A 14339-nucleotide genomic window follows, 5' to 3' on the forward strand; every position below is an offset into this window, starting at 1 on the left:
GCTACAATTATTTAACCCAATGCCTGGAACTGAGCAAGATGCCGCTGCAAACCCCCACTGTCAGATTACTTTTAGGACAGGAGTTCCAAACTACAAGATTGGAAAAAGCTGCATGGTTGCAGAAGTCACACCTTGGCTCCTCCAGTTTCCCTCTGAGGCCCACGGAGTAGTACTTTCTCTTTTCCATGTTGGAACTCAAGGGACAGTGGCACAGGAAGAGCAGAGGGGAGAAGTGAGTATGTAACCAGGGCGGCAATTGTCCACTAAAGCAGTGCTTGCCCAGATCTCTCTCCACCCAAGCCTGGCTCAGATGTCTCCACCCACCCTGTCTTCATCCTAGTCTTACATACACCTGCCGTCAGGTATGACGTTACTCTGCTATGTGTACCTCGGCACCTGATCTGTACAGACAATCCATCCCATAGAAAGCCACTCTGCAGCATGGTCCAGGAAAGAACTTGGGTGGTAACAGGAGGGCCCTTCTTGTTGCCACATAAGAACCAACAGGTACTTGAGCACTGGTCTCCTCATTTACAGATAATGCCGCTCTCCCATGTTCTGCCCCACTCTGTGTGTTTATCCCAATGGTCACAGCTCTTGAGTTAAAGTCATCTTGGCTTTGCAGGCTACTTCCTCCCGCCAACCCGGACACCAGCCTCTTCCACCTCGTGTATGTGGATGCCATTGCCATAGCCATCGTTGGATTTTCAGTGACAATCTCCATGGCCAAAACCTTGGCAAATAAGCATGGCTACCAGGTTGATGGCAATCAGGTAAAAACCATCAGTTTCACATGGGTATTTCACTGGGGTGCAAGCACCAAGTTCTGCTGGAGACACCAAAGAGAGTAGCATAGGAGGAAAGCTATTCTGGTGGTGGACATAATGGAAGAATGTATTTATGTGACACTACGATATACTCCTCCCTCCGTCCCTCCATCCCTCCATCTCTCCGTCGCTCCCTCCCTCCTCCTTTCATCCCAACCCCTCCTCTTCTCTCTCTCCTTCCACCACTATTGCACACAAGGTCTCACACTGTGGCTAATGACTTGGAATTCATTGTGTGGCCCATGCTCACCTCAAAGTCACAACAATCCTCCTGCTCCGGTTTTCTGACTGCTGGGACTTTGTTTTCTCTTTGTTGCCTTTTATAACATAGCTGTGGGTAGGTATTTAATCCAAATGCCATGATCTGTAATCTTGTTATAGTGTCTCTTTTAACTCACTACATTATTTCACATTTTATGGCAGATACTTTTCATATGTTACAAAGTAGCAAATCTTAGCATAGAATGAGAATCCTTTCTGAGAAAGTTCAAGCAAATATTTCTTTTTTATTTTATTTATTTATCTATCTATCCATTTATCTATTTATCTATCTATCTATCTATCTATCTATCTATCTATTTATTTATTTATTTATTTATTTGAGACAGAGTCTCATTATGTGGCTCTGGCTGCTGGAACTCTCTCTATAGACCAAGCTGGCCTTGAACTCAGAGATCCACCTGCCTCTGTCCCCCAAGCACTGGGATTAAAGGTGTGCACCACTACACTCAGCTAGCAGATATTTTTTCTTTACATAATGACATATTGATTATTTTAGAGGCATGGTCTCACTCTGTAGCTAAGCCTCAAACTGGTGGTAGTATCCTGCTTCAGCCTCCAGAATGCTGGGCATGGACCAGATGTTCCACATTTATATAAAGTCAACCTAGAAATTCCAAAGTAGCAGTTAGAAAAGGACTCACATGTCCTAACAAGGCACTGGCATGCATTTCTTCATGAGCAACCGGCCAGACATGTAAAAGATGCCAGTACTCATGCATCCAGAACTTTCTCTTTTGAGAAGTATTTATTCAGTTTTTTTTTTTGTTTTTTGTTTTTTGTTTTTTGTTTTTTTTTTTTTGCAGTCTTTTATAAAAGCACTGTTTGTATAGAGAATGGGTTTGGGAAACGGAGCAAGTAGGAATCACAGCATTTATTTCCAACACAATAAAAATCCAGTTTTCTTTCCACTGTGCAATATGCCCTAATTCCAATTTTGAACTCATGGTAAAGAAACAGCTTTTGCAAAGTGAAGGCGGGAGAGCCTGCACCACTGAAGGTGTGTGTCTAATGCACTTCTGTGCTCCTCCCTAAGAGTGACATGTCTCTCATCTTTGCTTTGTTTCCACATGGAAAAGGAGCTCATTGCCTTGGGGATCTGCAACTCCATCGGATCACTCTTCCAGACCTTTTCAATTTCTTGCTCCTTATCTCGAAGCCTTGTTCAGGAGGGAACGGGAGGAAAAACCCAGGTATGTACAACAGTACTCTAAGAACTGGTGATCTGGCTGGGATTAAATGTCCATCTCTTGATTCTGTCCTGAATCCAAAGTAAGCTACTCTGCCTTCAGGTCCATGCTTCAGTGAGCTGTGCAGTAAATCAGAGAAAGGCATGATTGGTTGAAGCAAATCATACAACTACACACACACACAAAACCTGGATCTATAGGAAAGAGATACATTCTCCAGTTAAATTGGAAGTTATATGACACTCCATTTGCTACAGTAAACCTTAAATGTTCAGACATGAGCTTTTTCTGGAAGCCTGAGACTGAGTATGACCCTCATGAGGCTCGCTCCATCCAATGGAACATTCACACAATGATGGAGGTCTTTATTCTTTGCACCATCCAACATGGCTGCCGTTAGCAACATGTGGCTCTTGAGTGCCTGAAATGTGGCTATGCAACCAAGACCTTTCATTTTAATTTTTAAAAACTGAAATCATGACATGTGGTTGGACTTGCCGTTGGACAGCAAATGCTAGTCTGAACTCATCTGTTCCTGGGTCTCAGGTTGGCACCCAATGTCATTCTCCACCTCTGACAAGAGCATTTGGCCAGGATGTTTAAGCAGTTTAGTTCTGCTTAAAAGCAGTAAGAGGAACTCACTGTCGAGGAGGAGGCAAGAGGTGTAGGCTAGAGGTAATGAGCTAGAGTTGTGAGTTTAGGTAATGCTTTGGAAGACTTCTTTAAACCCGTGTGTTCTTAATTTTTCCCACTGTGAAAATGGGCAAAATAAGATCAGCCTGTGCCTACTTTTGACTCTGGTCTAAAAGCCCCTTCCATGTGTCTTTTCTCTTCCAGCTTGCAGGTTGTCTGGCCTCGTTAATGATTCTACTGGTCATATTAGCCACTGGATTCCTTTTTGAGTCACTGCCCCAGGTATGTACTGTGGGCTTGATGGGAGGGGTTTCATGCTATTCTGTTCGTGTTTTTGTGGCTGTCTTGGAGGGTTGTTGTTGTTTTCTTTTTACTGTAACTTAAGCAGGGTAGTATGAGAAAGGGCCATGGTGATGACCAGATCCTATCCATCACCTACTGACAGCTGCACATCCTTGACCCCCTGCTCACAGTTCCCTTTTCTGCAAAGTAATGTTTGGGCTGGCTGACCTCAAGACACCTTCTCTCTTTGACCTTCCATGACCTTCCATTTTCATTAAAATTCTGAGACGACCTACAAGAGGACATTTATTTGCTAATTATATTTAATCCAAGAGAAATCAGAAAAGAAATGAAGTCATAAGGAGAAAGACCACAGATGAAATAATTCCTGTACTCACACATTTTATTCTGAACCTCTTAGCTGTTGTGCCAATTTCCTGGTGGGACATACACCTGGTTTTCTATGGCCAACTTTAAGTGACCAAATGCTGAAAGTCTTGGTGCCCATAACTTCAAAGGTGCCCTGAGTGCTCCATAAGGACACGTGGAGAAGGGGTGGGGAAGGCAGGAGAAAGACGGTGTGGCCAGCGAAGGAGGCTGTGTGGCCACGGCTAGAGAGGCATGGGTGGCTGTGCTGTGTTACAGGCTGTGCTCTCAGCCATTGTGATCGTCAACCTGAAAGGAATGTTTATGCAGTTCTCAGATCTGCCCTTCTTCTGGAGAACCAGCAAAATAGAGCTGGTAAGTAAAGGTGGCTGTTAGTTACAGGCCAGCAGCTACCAGTGGTGTGAATACAAATATGAGAAAGATATTAATGTAGTTAATTGTTGTGTTATTCCGGCGAGGCGTGCATGCATGTGTGCATTTCTTATGGAATTATTAACATGATCCTCTAGACGCTCTCTGACTTTCCTTTAGACCATCTGGCTTACCACCTTTGTGTCCTCCCTGTTTCTGGGGTTGGACTATGGACTGATTACTGCTGTGATCATTGCTCTACTTACTGTGATTTACAGAACACAGAGGTGAGTACCTTGCTGAAATGATGCAAGTGTTTTGTTTTGTTTACTTTTACCCTTTTGGGGGCCTTCCACTCAGCTCCTAAATAAATACACACAGAGACTTACTATTACTTATAAATGCCTGGCCTTAGCTTGGCTTATTTCTAGTCAGTTTTTCTTAAATTATCCCATCTGCCTTTTGCCTCTTGGCTTTTACCTTTCTCTATTTCTGTATATCTTTCTTTACTTCTTACCCCATGGCTGGCTGTGTAGCTGAGTGGCTGGCCCCCAAAGTCCTCCTCTCCTCTCCTTTTCTTTCTCCTTGATCTTCTTTCTCTCTTTTTCTCCTCCCATTTATTCTCTCTGTCCACCAGCCCTGCCTATCCTTTCTCCTGCCCTGCTATTGGCCATTCAGCTCTTTATTAGACCAATCAGATGTTTTAGACAGGCAAAATAACACAACTTCATGAAGTTAAATAAATGCAACATAAAAGAATGCAACACATCTTTGCATCATTAAACAAATGTTCCACAGCATAAACAAATGTAGCATGTCTTAAAATAACATTCCACAACAGCATCCCAGCTGAAGTTACAGTGTGACTGGAAGAAGAGCCTCATGGTAGGACACATGCCTGGCATGTTCAAGGCCCTAAATTCAAGCCCCAACACCTGAAAAGGGGTAGGGTAAGGGATAAAAATAATTCCATACAGTTTTGTCAGATGCTCTGCTACATCACAGTTGGAGGCCCGGTAATGGTCTTGTCCTCAAAGCATGCTTCCTACCCTCAACACTGATGGGTCTGGTGCAGGCATGCACTGGCTTGTTTGCCCTCTTCTGAGTCAATCATGCTTTAGCAACAACATGGTGCAAACTCCGACACCTAGTTTTACAGGTTCAGGCTGCCCCTCCATTTGGAGCCACTGTGCCCTATTATCCCTCCTTCCTGGTGGGAAACTGAGTCCATTGGGAAGGCATAAAATAATCTTTCAAAACAGGAACTCTACATGAGAATAAGGAGTGCAGAGATGTAGGCATGCTGTGGTGGTACCACACACTCAAGGGTGTGTGCCCTTCCCGCCTGTAACACACTGGTCAGTTTGCCCATAGTTACAAGTCACATAATAGTCCTTTAAGTTTGAAAGGCCCTTTGGGTAGGGGTATTGAGGGATGTTAACCCTTTACCTGCAGAATGGTGGGTATTCTAGATAGGAAGTGAACATTTTCATCATTGAAGTGACATAAAAGAAAAATGTTAAGAACATGTGGTCTAAGTTGAGAATGGAATTAACTACTTTTATTAACAAATTTTAACACTGTTTTTCATCTTTTTAATTTTATTTTCTGTGTACAAGTGTTTTTGCCTGCATGTATGTCTGTGCACTGTGTGCATGCACAGTACCTATGGAGAGCAGAGAAGGGTGTTGGATCTCCTGGAATTGGAATTGCAGACAGTTGTGACCTGCCCTGTGGGTGCTGGGAAATGAACTGGGTCCTCTGGAAGAGCAGCCAGTGCTCTTAACCGCTGAGCTATCTCTCCAGCCCCCTGGTGTCCATCTTTTCTTAAGGAAGTTTTCCCTATTGTTATACAGGCTCTTATTAGAATATAGAGGAGTTCTCTATCTCAGAGCTCTGGTAAATGATGTGCTTAAAGATACCCAGGGAGTCGAGGGTGTAGCTCAGGGTAGAGCATGTGCTTTCCAGACACGAGGCCCCAGCCCAAACCTTACCTCCAAACAAACAGCATCTATGTCCTCTGACAAACCACAGGATCGAATCTGAGACACAAACAGCTTGTTTTCTTCACTGAGTAAAACTTATCAAGGGTTGCTTTTTGCTTTGTTTCTTTAATGATATACTTCTCTGTCTTTCTCAAATAATTAGACTTGAGTCTTGTCCTTTCTGGTTTTCCTGTAATTTTGCAGGTTGGCATTTGGGAGACTATCACTCAAAAGACTGTTTATTCTCAGTTGCTTCCTATTCTGTAATTAGGGCACACTTCCATGAGTCAGCTACTAGCACACTAGTTTCGGCGTTGTCTTAGTTACAGTTTCCATTACTGTAATGAAACACCATAACCAAAAAGAAAGTTGGGGAGGAAAGGGTTTATTTGACTTACACTTCAGCATTGCTGTTAATCAATGAAGGAAGTCAGGATAGGAACTCAAACAAGGCAGGAACCTGCAGGCAGGAGCTGATGCAGAGGCCATGGAAGAGTGCTGCTTACTGGCTTGATCCCCACGGCTTGCTCAGACTGCTTTCTTACAGAACCTGGGCCACCAGGCTAGGGATGGCCCTTCCCACAATGGGCTGGGCCCTCACTGATCTATCACTATTTAAGAAAATGATTTGTCTACAACTTGATCTCATAGAGGCATTTTCTCAATTGATATTCCCTCCTTTCAGATGACTCTGAAAGGACACAAGACTATCAAGTTTACGTAAAACTACCCATCACAGTCATGTTCCAAGCACTCAGGTTCCCTCAAAGCACATAGCTTGGAGGAGAACTCATTCAACAAACCATTCCTAAGCATCTTTTCCATGAACTGTGGGTGCTATTGATGCAATGGAGTCCTTCCTTCAACCACAAGATCAGAGTTTAATTGGCTTTGTCAAACATAAGAAAGTAATTATACTCTTCCTTGAGTTGATATTTGTTGAGGTTCTGCTATGCTTCCACAGAGAGACCAGACTCTCAAGCTGTGTAGTCAACAAGACATTGTCCTTCCCTTCTACACGTTGGTCTTCCCCTGAGGGTGACAGACACAGAACAATGATAATACTGGTGTGGACAATGATAATGAAGTAAGGATGGCAGTAAGTGATGAGAATTACTTACATGCTTAGCTCTTTGTAAAGATCAATACTTTATGTCATTCCATCCTCACAACTCAATGACTATTAGCATCCCCATTCCACACATGTAAAAATTCAGTCCTAGGGTGACTGGGGACTTACTCAAGTCACAGCATATGATAAAAAAAATGATTTAAATATGGTTTTTCATGGATCTAGAGGCTGGTTCTTTTTGTTTGTTTTGTTATTGTTTGAGACATGGTTTCTCTGTGTAGCCCTGGCTGTCCTGAAACTCACTCTGTAGACCAGGCTGGCCTTAAACTCAGAGATCCACCTGCCTCTGCCTCCCAAGTGCTGTGAACCACCACCACCTGGCTCTAGAGACTGATTCTTAGGATTTTATCATCTTCATAAAATTAGAACATACAGCTGTGCATGCTGCAGTAGGTGTGACAGGCTGTGACAATCAGCAAATAAAACCAATGGATATTTACAGAAAGAGACCTCTTTGCTCCTGCATCCATGGACAGTAATGAGGCTGAGCTCTGCTGGGATTGATTAGTAGGATCTAGACCTGTACAGAAATGGTGCCCAAGCACTCCAGGGGGGCAGGGCAGTCCTTTCCTCATCTGCCTATTGAACTGCTTCCTCCTTCTCTCTACAGTCCGAGCTACAAAGTCCTGGGGCAGCTCCCCGACACCGATGTTTACATTGACATAGATGCGTATGAGGAGGTAGGACCTTTTTCTGATACCTTAAATGAGTGTAAGCATGTGATGGACATGGCTGAGTAATGTTTCTACCCATGGTGAAGGAGAGAGAGAAAGAGAGACCTAGTGAGCAGTGTGAAAGATGCAGCTTCCATTCACTGCCTGGACAAAGTTTTGTACTTTATTAATACGTAATATACCTAGGGTATATTAATTCCCCTATTTCCTAATGTTTGTTTCAATGAGAATGGGTATAAGAGTACACATTGTAAAAACACTGAAGCTGAAGATGCTTTGTATGTGCAAGGTTTTCTTTTGATGAGTCTAAACCAATGGGGAAATACCAGTTTTAATCATGTTAAGATCTAGGTGGTGGGACGATGGTGCTCTCCCACTTCATCTTTAATAGCTAAAGTTATAGTCTCAGAGTTCCTTGATTTTAATGTTCTTGTCGTCTACAGAATCTTCAAAGACTTTACAAAACTTTGTTTGTTCTCTGCTTGGGGAGACTCTCTGTAAATTATTGGTAAATGAGCCGAGTGTTAGCATAGATATTTTTCTATTAAATTACTAAACTCTAAATAGCACCTTTGGGCTCTATGAGACTTCTCAAGAAAATATTCACCCTGCTTTATTGGAGTTGAATTGTGGATCAAACCAAGTAAATCTGTGTTACCTCATTTGCCTGTGGTCCCTGTCTGTCTGGCAACAGCCTAGCCTTTCTTCTCCATTTTCTTTCTCCTTTGGGTCTTTTTCCAGCTCTTCCTTGTGTTTAGTGGTTTTAAAAAAAATGAAGCAAAGACTATCTTGTAAAACAAACAGGAGGATGTGTGTTCTCTAAGCTTTCAAATGAGGTGTGGCAGTCAATCCTGTGTTCCCGGCTCCTCACGTGGTAGAGGGGAGGGTTGCTTCCCTTCAGGAGTTAGGACTGGCCTAGGCAACAGAGTCTCATAAGAACAAAACCTTTCCTTCATAACTCTCCCTCTCAGAGTTTTAGTTGAGTGACATAATTTTATCTAAACATGGTAAGAGGGCCCTTCACACTTTCTGTGTTCGTCTTCCTGGTGGAAGAGGGAGATGACTGCAGTTTCGATTCTGAAATATACCCAGGTGTTGAAATCATTATGTTTTACCTCTCAGGTGAAAGAAATTCCAGGAATAAAAATATTCCAAATAAATGCCCCAATTTACTATGCAAATAGTGACTTGTATAGCAACGCATTAAAAAGAAAGGTGAGCTACTTTTTATTTATTAAGAGTAATAAATAAAAAAAATTTTAATTTTTTAATTAGAAATTAAAAGTTGATTCTTTCTGAGGAGGACATTGTGGGTTGGAAGAGATTAAAGGATTGCTTCTCTGCCTCAGTATACCTACTAGAGTAAAATATTCATAAAATTCATTATTTTAAACTTTTGGGGGTATTTTGTTGTTCTTTTTTTTTTTTTTTTTTTTTTTTTTTTGAGACAGGGTTTCTCTGTGTAACCCTAGCTGTCCTGGAACTCACTATGTAGACCAGGCTGGCCTTGAACTCACAGAGATCCACCTGCCTCCGCCTCTGCTGGGATTAAAGGTGTGTGCCACCACTGCCCAGCTATTTAAAAAATTTTATGTGTACATCCAGTATCTGGCATTAAATACACTCCTATGATTAAGCAAACATTCCTTTGTCATGTGTATGCATTACATATTTAAATCTTACTCTAAGACCCCTGTGAGTTGTGATTAAGACTCAACCTCCACTACCCACACAGACAAGTTTAGAAATCTAAGAATTCTATATTTGGTAAATACCATTGCACAGTTTTTCAGTTATTCAGTGTCTGCTAGTCTTGAACGAAGACTCAGCCTGAGAAAAACAACTAATAGCTGTGACTCAGTTCAGGGCATCCAAGGGAAAGGTAGAACACGGTGGGGTGATAACCTGGTACAGAAAGTGGTTGGCCAGGGAGAGCTGGAGATTTAGTGGAATTTGAGTGGGTCCTTGGGAGCTGTGAAGTGACGTTGTACCCATTGTCTTTGTACAGACTGGCGTGAACCCAGCACTTATAATGGGAGCAAGAAGAAAGGCCATGAGGAAGTATGCGAAGGAAGTCGGAAATGCCAATGTGGCCAATGCGACTGTTGTCAAAGTGGTAAATGGTCTTGTAATTTCTCTTTTCCTCTCAATCTGCACGTCCTCCATCTTTAACCATGTTAAAATCTAAACACAGCATGAAGTTGCGAATATGGGAAAGGCTCTAGGTTTCCTCTAGGTATTATAAATGTGAGACAGAGCTGGATGTGCTGGGCATATCAGGAGGCCCCAGTCTGGGATATATGAGATCCGGCCTCAAAAACAAGAGAAACAAGAATGTGATAAAGTCAGTTGTGAGGATACTTATGAAATAAGCAGTGAAAGCAGTTTAAAAAAATTAAAATAACATAGTACCTTAAGAAATTTGACTACTATACTTTGCTATTTAGCTGATAATTAAAAACTCAAAGGCTGGTTTTTGCTGTTTAGACTTCTGGTAACTTGGGGCCCTTCAGGCTGAAGTTAATAGGACTATTTTCTAAAATAGTGGGGACAATGACTAAGAAGTATAAACTGTGCTGGACTAAAATAGAGGGGAATGTGTATGCCTGAAGAAACTTAACTAAATAAATACACATATTGATTTTTGAGAACACATGGGCTTATTTTCCATTATGAATCTTTCTCATAGAAAAAAAAGTGAGTTGTTTAGAAAATTCATGACTTATGGTGCTGAAGAGGTGGCTCAGTAGTTACGAGCATTAGCCGCTCTTCCAGATGACCTGAGTTCAACTCTAGCACCCGCATGTTGGCTCATAACTCCAGTCCCAGGGGATCTGATGCCCTCTTCTGGCCCCCATGGGACTGCATGCACATGGTGCCCAAACGTAAATGCAAACACATTTCTCATACACATAAAATAAAGTTAATTTTAATAACAGAAAAGAGGAAATTCATGGTTTCATTTTTGACATAGGATGCAGAAGTAGATGGAGACAATGCTACGAAGCCTGAAGAAGAGGATGATGAAGTAAAATATCCCCCAATAGTCATCAAAACAACATTTCCTGAAGAGATACAGAGATTCATGCCCCAGGGGGAAAATGTTCACACTGTCATTCTTGACTTTACGCAAGTCAATTTCATCGATTCTGTTGGAGTAAAAACTCTGGCTGGGGTAAGTACCACCTGGAGCAAGTCATTCAGTGTCTGGACGCCAGCATTAGCACCAGTCACCTCAGGGACAGGGACCAGAGTCCCATGTCAATTCTTACTTTGTTGTTGTTGTTTTTGAAACTTTTAGTTATGGACATTTTTTAATATAGAGTATAGTGTAATGATCCTCAGCTTCAGCAATTAACAGTTTATTGCTGGTCTGACTTCATGAATTCCCAACACTACTTTCTCTTATTGTGAAGCACGTCCTAGATGTCACATTATCTGTACATATCTTAGTATCTATCTCTATAATATTTATTTAAAAATCATTGTCATAACATCTTTATTACACCAAAATAAAATTTAATAATGTTTTGATACTCCTAGTTGCCATTGTCGGTATGGAAACCAAGTAAGTACAAAATTACTTTTAGCTTATTAGCTTAAAGGTGCGTAACTGCTAAAGCTAAGTAGCACAAGAAAATGAATTTAAGTGTCTCATATCTTTAATACATATTGGTAGAAAATGACTTGCACATGGCACAGGGTCAAGAAAAGTTAAACTTTGTTTCAATATTGTTACAGATTGTGAAGGAGTACGGAGATGTTGGTATTTATGTGTACTTAGCGGGATGCAGTGGTGAGTACACATTAGGATGAGGAAGCCTTTTTATTTTAGATGTATTCATTTTAATGTGTTAGTGTTTTGCCTGCATGTATGTACATGTACCATGGGCATGCCCGGGGGCCTGCAGGGGTCAGAGGAGGGGTCAGAGCCACCAGAAGTGGAATTATGAATTGTTGTGAACATTGTGCTGATGCTGGGATCCAAACCTGGGTCCTCTGCAAAAGTAGCAAGTGCTCGTAACTGCTGATCTATCTCTCCAGCCCCTGGATGGAGAAAGTTTTAATATTCTAGGTTTTTGTTTGTTGGTTGGTTGGCTGGTTTTTGTTTGTTTGTTTGTTTGTTTGTTTGTTTTGTTTTTAGAATTAACTGCACTCGTAATTTTTTCCTATAATTTAAACTTTTTTATAGAATAAAAAATTTACTCCTCTGAAAAATCACTGTAAAGCCAGTTTTGAAATCAGTTTGTTGCAGGCATTGAGATGGCCTTCTGGCCTGGAGTTGGAGGGCAGGAAATGGTCAGAGTTTACTATTTTAGTAGCTACTACACACAAGCCATAATTCTATAAATCATTCTGCTTGTTAGGATTTCCATCCAATGGAATAGCTTTGCTGCTACTCTTGTTTTGTATTATATTTTGGTTAAGATGGTGCTTAAAAACAAAATCCACAGAGAGACATAATTATTCATCTGTTAGGTTGGTGAAAACCCAAACGTCAGCAGCACATTTCAAAGGCACTGGTAGAGAACAGGTTCTCACAGATAGAATAGTGGCCGTGTAATGCAGCAGTCCCTATGGAGAGCAAACAGACAACAGCTTTCAAAGGTACAAATTCAGCAGATCCACATATTACTGCATACGTACAAAATGGCACATGGCATTTGTCCATTACATCATCCTCTATAAAAACTAAAGGCTAGAAAAATCTTAAGTGTCAAAAGAAAAGGAACCCACAGGGGGAGGGCATGGTGGCACATGTCTTTAATCCTGTCCCTCAAGAGGCAGAGGCGGGTGGATCTCTGTGAGTTTGAGGCCAGCCTGGTCTGCAGAGTGAGTCCTGGGACAGCCAGGGGTATGTAAAGAACCCATCTTTTAAAAAAAGGGGATAGAACCCAATGAATAAATGAAAGCACAGCTATATAATATACTATCAGACAATCATAAAAAGTAAGTACTAAGTAGATCTGGGGATATAGCTCATTTGGAAGAGTGTTTGCCTGCATACAGAAGAATCTGGGTTCAATCACCAGCAGAAATGAAAATAAATGTAAACACAGTTCGGAATTACCAAGAACAAGTGTGTATTGTATTTCTGGCAAGGGAAGAGGGAAAATAAGAACTTGTTTTCTTTTTCCAACAGGCTTGTTATATAGCTCAGGCTCTCCTCACACTTATAATCTTCTTCGCTTCAGCCTTCCTAGAGACAAGATCATAGGCATGCACCACTGTGCCTGGCCAGAACATACACTTAGGTTTATATTTTTGTAGAGAAATCATGGAAGAATATACTAGAATAAAATAAAGTCATTTCCTGAGACTGGAACTGTGAGAGGGTCGAGACAGACTGGAATAAGACTTACATAGCTTTCGGATATTTAAAACCATATGTGTGCAGGGTCTGGTGGTACCCACCTCTAATCCCAGCACTTGAGCGACAGAAGCAGGCAGAGTTCTGTAAAGCTGAGGAGAGCCTACATATGAGTTCTAGGTTATTCAGGGATACATAGTAACACCGTGTGTGTGTGTGTGTGTGTGTGTGTGTGTGTGTGTGTGTGTGTGTATATATATATATATATATATATATATATATATATGTTCACATGTAGATAGTATGTAATGCCAGGTGTAAACCCCAGCACTTGGGAAAGGGGGAAGCAGATGAATCAAGAGTTCAAGACCAGCCTAGGTTACATGAGAACCTGTCTCTAAATTAACAAATTAATTTTGTAAACTATAACAGATTACTTTTTTCAATATTTGAGATCAAAACATAGAATGTGAAGTATGTTTCTTTTCTTTGTATAGCACAAGTTGTGAATGACCTCACCCGCAACCGGTTTTTTGAAAATCCTGCCTTAAAAGAACTTCTGTTCTACAGTATCCATGATGCAGTCTTAGGCAGCCAAGTCCGAGAGGCAATGGCTGAACAAGAAACCTCAGCTCCAGCTCCCCAGGATGATATGGAGCCCAATGCCACACCCACCACACCCGAGGCATAAAGGACCTGCACGGGGTTGTGCACCCCTCCTGAGTTCTGAACTTACACACTTTAAATACTAGACCCAGCTTTTCTCTCCTCCCCACCGGGAAATGTTAGTAGTGAAGGCTTGATTTGGAGGGTGAATGATGCATAGCAAGATGTATCTCATACTTGTGTTGTTTAAATTGGATATTTCAAAGATTAACTGGCCTCCTGCACTTATGCGGTGACATTTCTATTATACCTTAGTGTTATTTTTGTTTTATTTTTTATTTTTATTCTCATTTCTGATTTATCATTTGTAATCATTTGAAACTAATCACATGAAACTACAAAATTAGCAAATGTCTTGAAATCTGTGGATAAAATATAAATTACCCCTAATTTCAAACTCTCGTTTATTAGTGTACTACTTAACTTAAAGAAAGAAAGAAAAAAGAAAAAAGAAAGAGAAGAAAGAAATGGCTCCAAGTTAGTCTTACATCCCTCTTTACAAAGGGAGACTGTCCCTTCTAGACTGCAGGAGCACACCCACCCACACGCCAACCTCAAAACATTTCACTGACGAGTTTTACATTTCACTCTCACAGCTTCTGGTTATGGACAAAGCCCTGCT

General features: G+C 41.3%; 1 protein-coding gene across 5 annotated transcripts in view; it reads left to right on the forward strand.

Annotated features, from left to right (window-relative positions):
• The window catches only part of Slc26a5 (solute carrier family 26 member 5), a 39889-nt gene extending 25975 nt beyond the window's left edge, over window positions 1-13914 (forward strand). For 2 of the 5 annotated variants that reach the window (XM_059256465.1, XM_059256469.1), the window contains 11 exons: window positions 626-773; window positions 2186-2299; window positions 3134-3211; window positions 3857-3952; window positions 4130-4236; window positions 7677-7746; window positions 8863-8955; window positions 9749-9856; window positions 10715-10915; window positions 11482-11536; window positions 13549-13914. In XM_059256465.1, the coding sequence (XP_059112448.1) occupies window positions 626-773; window positions 2186-2299; window positions 3134-3211; window positions 3857-3952; window positions 4130-4236; window positions 7677-7746; window positions 8863-8955; window positions 9749-9856; window positions 10715-10915; window positions 11482-11536; window positions 13549-13742 (1264 nt within the window). In that variant the 3' untranslated portion in view covers window positions 13743-13914. Of the gene's footprint in view, window positions 1-625; window positions 774-2185; window positions 2300-3133; window positions 3212-3856; window positions 3953-4129; window positions 4237-7676; window positions 7747-8862; window positions 8956-9748; window positions 9869-10714; window positions 10916-11481; window positions 11537-13548 lie in introns of all 5 variants that reach the window. The other 3 variants (XM_059256466.1, XM_059256468.1, XM_059256467.1) reach the window with 3 other exon arrangements.
• Window positions 13915-14339: the final 425 nt, after the last annotated feature.

The sequence above is a fragment of the Peromyscus eremicus genome, chromosome 3, assembly GCF_949786415.1.
Source record: "Peromyscus eremicus chromosome 3, PerEre_H2_v1, whole genome shotgun sequence".
NCBI lineage: Eukaryota > Metazoa > Chordata > Mammalia > Rodentia > Cricetidae > Peromyscus > Peromyscus eremicus.